The sequence below is a fragment of the Neodiprion fabricii genome, chromosome 2 (assembly GCF_021155785.1).
Source record: "Neodiprion fabricii isolate iyNeoFabr1 chromosome 2, iyNeoFabr1.1, whole genome shotgun sequence".
Taxonomy (NCBI): Eukaryota; Metazoa; Arthropoda; class Insecta; order Hymenoptera; family Diprionidae; genus Neodiprion; species Neodiprion fabricii.
In genome coordinates, this window is record NC_060240.1 from 34,855,410 (window position 1) to 34,859,403 (window position 3,994).

General features: G+C 35.7%; 1 protein-coding gene across 1 annotated transcript; it reads left to right on the top strand.

Moving 5' to 3' along the window:
• Nucleotides 1–550: 550 nt before the first annotated feature.
• On the top strand, nt 551–3,994 carry LOC124174686. The gene is made up of 5 exons (XM_046554068.1): nt 551–576; nt 1,445–1,502; nt 1,677–1,863; nt 1,935–2,291; nt 2,368–3,994. Exons 2-5 carry the CDS (start codon nt 1,465–1,467, stop codon nt 2,758–2,760), a joined length of 975 nt encoding a protein of 324 aa, XP_046410024.1. The 5' UTR covers nt 551–576; nt 1,445–1,464; the 3' UTR covers nt 2,761–3,994.

Here is a 3,994-nt window from a genome sequence, read left to right on the forward strand (position 1 = left end):
TCATTGACAACGAAACACAACAATATTTATGGAATTGCAAAAACCAATTGTACAAAAATACTGGCAATTTTCGCTTCATAAATCAAAGTTTCATTCCAAGGTATACTCGGCTATTCTAAAGGTTTCTAGCCTTACAGTCACATGAATTGGCTGTATGTACTTGATATTCGAATTTAAAGAAATCTTATTTAAATTGACAAGATTTATAGTGTACACTTAAAATTAGACCAGCGCGTTCATCCAAATGCCACATAATAGGCATGCATTACGTGTATGCGAATAGCGCAGAATCCTGTTGTGACTCTTCCACAGTGTTCTATATCGTTCAAATATCCCTCAAAATTATATCGAACCTTAGAGAGGGTATACATAATTTGATTTTCTGATACAACTTTTTCTTTTGAACAACAGTGGAAATAAAATTAGATATCTCAACTATATTCGAATATAAATAATTGCATCTCTCCTTAAAAAATCGCGCCTTTCCGTTAAAGCAACGCGTGTCTGTTAGAGCTTGGATGAAGCCGATCAATACGAGGCCCGCCGCACTCATCTGTGCTGGAAAATGTGCTGATAGTCAGTAAATTCCTCCCTACTTGTAGTCGTAAGAATTTTTTAAATATTTAGCTGAGTGTAACATTACGTGGTTGTGACTGATTGAAGTGCGCCTAAAAGTAATTTTTTCAATAAAATATTTTTGTACGTGTAGTATGGTTACTATTTGACACAATACCTAAGAACAGTGAAGATCAGGAACATCGAACGAAATTATGTAAGAACATGGTACGATCGAAAGTGCTACATTTTTTTTCAACAATCAATTTTAAAGACAGTCACGATTTAAGGTTTAACATCATTTTTGATACACAGAATTTTTAAATAACCCACACATATCTGGTTCTTTTGAAGAAAATTATAGTGAATCATTTACACTTCTAAAATGAACTTTCATTTGCAACTGATATTAAATAATTTCATTTGTTTGTTCGAGATAAATATAACGCGCGTTAATAAATAAAATTAAATAATGAATGTATACACTCGTGATTACTTAATACTGCAAATAGTATAATTTTTGCTTGTCGTTATAATGTGAGTGCTCAAAGACTGTTTTCTTCGTAAACGTAGTTAACACAATTTTCGCGAGAGCGTTATTTTCGCAATAAGTGATGTATTACGCAATTCCTCGCGCATTTCCAAACTCCTAATCATGAACGTTTAAAGGAAACGGGAATTATTTTATTATGTATCATAAATTACTAACAATTGTTGAGCGATTTATGTACGACTATTCCATCATCCATGGGAAATATACCAGTAAAACCTGAAAATCACACAACGATTTACACTAAACTTAAGTCTAATAAGTGCAATAACAAAACTTGCTTGTAACTAATATAGTGAATTTAGAAACATTTCCTTTTCAATACCTGTGCCCGAAAAGGGGGCCAACTGCTGAAAGAGATGTTCACAATTCTGATTTCGACCTATTGGTACTTATGGTATGTGTGATGTGATTAGCAACTGGTATATAATTGTGATTCACCGTAACGACTATGTATACTGTTTCTTTGATATTATTATTCCTTGTAGTCAGAAACATGAACTATTTTTATCCTACAAACTTCCCTTACATTCCTTTCGATCACCCTTTATACATTATATATTCTCTATAGGGCGGCTGTATTAGCAGGACTTGCAATAACAGCTGTGTGCGCTTGTTGGTTCTGGAAACATTATGCAACTGGCTCAATTGAAGATGGGTCTCCATCAGACAGAACGTCAGCAGCTTCCTGTTACTTACCTCCGCATTACAGCCGATGCAGTTCGTTTTTTCAAGCTCTACCACCTCCTTACAATGAGGTAAATATCCCCTATTCACAAACCTTAATATTAGCAAAAATCTGTCTGATACATTGAATAATGCCACCTAGGTGACATCAAAGCCGGACCTGTATCCGTTGGTGATTGGCTATGACGAAGGCATAGGCAAAAGTACTTCCGGCTTGGTGATGCGCTACTTTCGATCTTTGTCTCACGCGAGTACGTTGGATTCTCTGAGCTCAAGTTTTATGTGCAATGTGGTTAACGAGGCTAACACTATTATCCCACCACCATACTCCTGTAATAATAGCATAGATGAATTGTCAACCGTTGAATGCAGCCGAGGTCCAAACTTGAATGGTGGATCTATCATTTCATTAGCAAACCACAGGACAACTTCTGATATCTCTAGTCTGGCAGCTCAATCCCCTTGCTCACCTCCCAGAGCGACTACTCCCACTATAGAGGTAGGGTTCATTTAGTATGGTTGATTGATATAACAATAACCCATTTCCGATTTTTTGTCTCAACTTCTGATTATAGGTGAGGGAATTATTGGATAAGATCCACCAGCTCCCTGCACAGTTTCCACACGAGCCAAACGTCAACGCTTTAACGACGCAAAATCGACCACAAATGCTTGATAGTTTGAGTTCGTTCGGGGCCTTGACACGGCCTCTAAGTCCTGGAGAATTAGTGGCATTTAGGCCCAGAAGAGCTCGAGGGAAGATGTATATGCCTCTTGGCCTACCGAGTTCAAGAAGTAAGTCAAAAAGGTGGCTTTCTCGATCAGCGCCCACAACACCATGCGGGACCGCACCTCCGCCGCTATTACCTGGGCAGAATAGGAGACCATCCCAAGTCGAGAATAAGAGTATAGACTATCAGGGCGTTCCCTTGCTTTCTGAACAGGATGAAGAACCACAGCAAGTTTGACAGGATGAGAATTTGGTGCCTCAGAATAAGTAAAATAACGTTTTTATGAAACAAAATCTTGATAAAACAGGTTCTCATTGAACAATAAGAGCTTTCGATCCCTGATTGAAAAGTGGGTATATGTGACACATTTTAGTACACTAATAAGTAAATTTCAAATTATACATTACATTCCGCAGCAGCAAAAGTATACCAATATGTATGCATTATCTCTTCAAATAAATCTTCAAAGCTTCAAATGTTAATGCTCAAGATAGCTTTGAATATTATAGAACCTGCTGCGTTAACTTTCATAAACCTTCTATAGGTAGATATACAAACAAGGGAAATAATTTAAGCAATCTTCTCAACTAGATCAATTCTAATAGATGTATATTTATAACAAAACTATTTCATGTTGTAAAACATTAAGTTTTCAGATTACCGGAAAGCTGTTCGCAGTTATATTACTTGAATAATTACACCTTGTGATAGAATATTATTACGAAAAAAGACGTAAAATGAAACTTCACACACCGATAGATCACGTGATCTAAAGATTTGAGAGATTTATTAATACACACAATTTACCTAAGCAACGATTACAGAAACCTTTTACCTGACCTATATCTCATAGGTAGGTACATGCAATAATATATTCAAATATCACGTACATGATTACTCATTGTTAAACAGGATGAGTGAAATAATCGATAAATAATGATATTGCAAAGTACTACATGCTGAAATAATTTAGAGAAATAATACGTCCATTCTGGCCTTCCATTGTAGGGAATTAATATTCATACAAGAGACAAAAGAGAAATAAAACTAACAATTCCAAGACAATATGCAGAAAATTTATACAAGAAGGATAGTAGTACACGAACATTGCATGTATAGGATGTGCCTACAACGGAATCCTTACATAATAGAATAATGTCAGCTGAAATTTCAGGCCTGACAATAACGCCCTGCGTGTTGAATTGAAAGTGTCCCGATATTTGTTTAGTAAAGCGATTACGTGATTTACAGCCAGTTCTGAACTCATTATTATGCAACAGTAAATCTTCAACCAAATTAATCTGAAATATACCTAGGAAAGCTAAAAAAAAATATTTAAAGAAATATTAACGAGGCCTGACAATGTCATATAAAAATTGTAAGTAATTTATGTATGCACTGTGTAGTTACATGTATTTTTTTATGGAGTCTGATGTGAATAAAAATGAGCTGTTGTGGCAGGAGAAAATCA

What these genes read in the sequence shown, in the direction of transcription:
- LOC124174686 (XM_046554068.1), top strand. Translation starts at nt 1,465, where the DNA reads ATGTTCACAATTCTGATTTCGACCTATTGGTACTTATG. An exon ending in TACCACCTCCTTACAATGAG is followed by an intron (nt 1,864 to 1,934) that starts GTAAATATCCCC and finishes AATGCCACCTAG; the next exon opens with GTGACATCAAAGCCGGACCT. An exon ending in CGACTACTCCCACTATAGAG is followed by an intron (nt 2,292 to 2,367) that starts GTAGGGTTCATT and finishes TTCTGATTATAG; the next exon opens with GTGAGGGAATTATTGGATAA.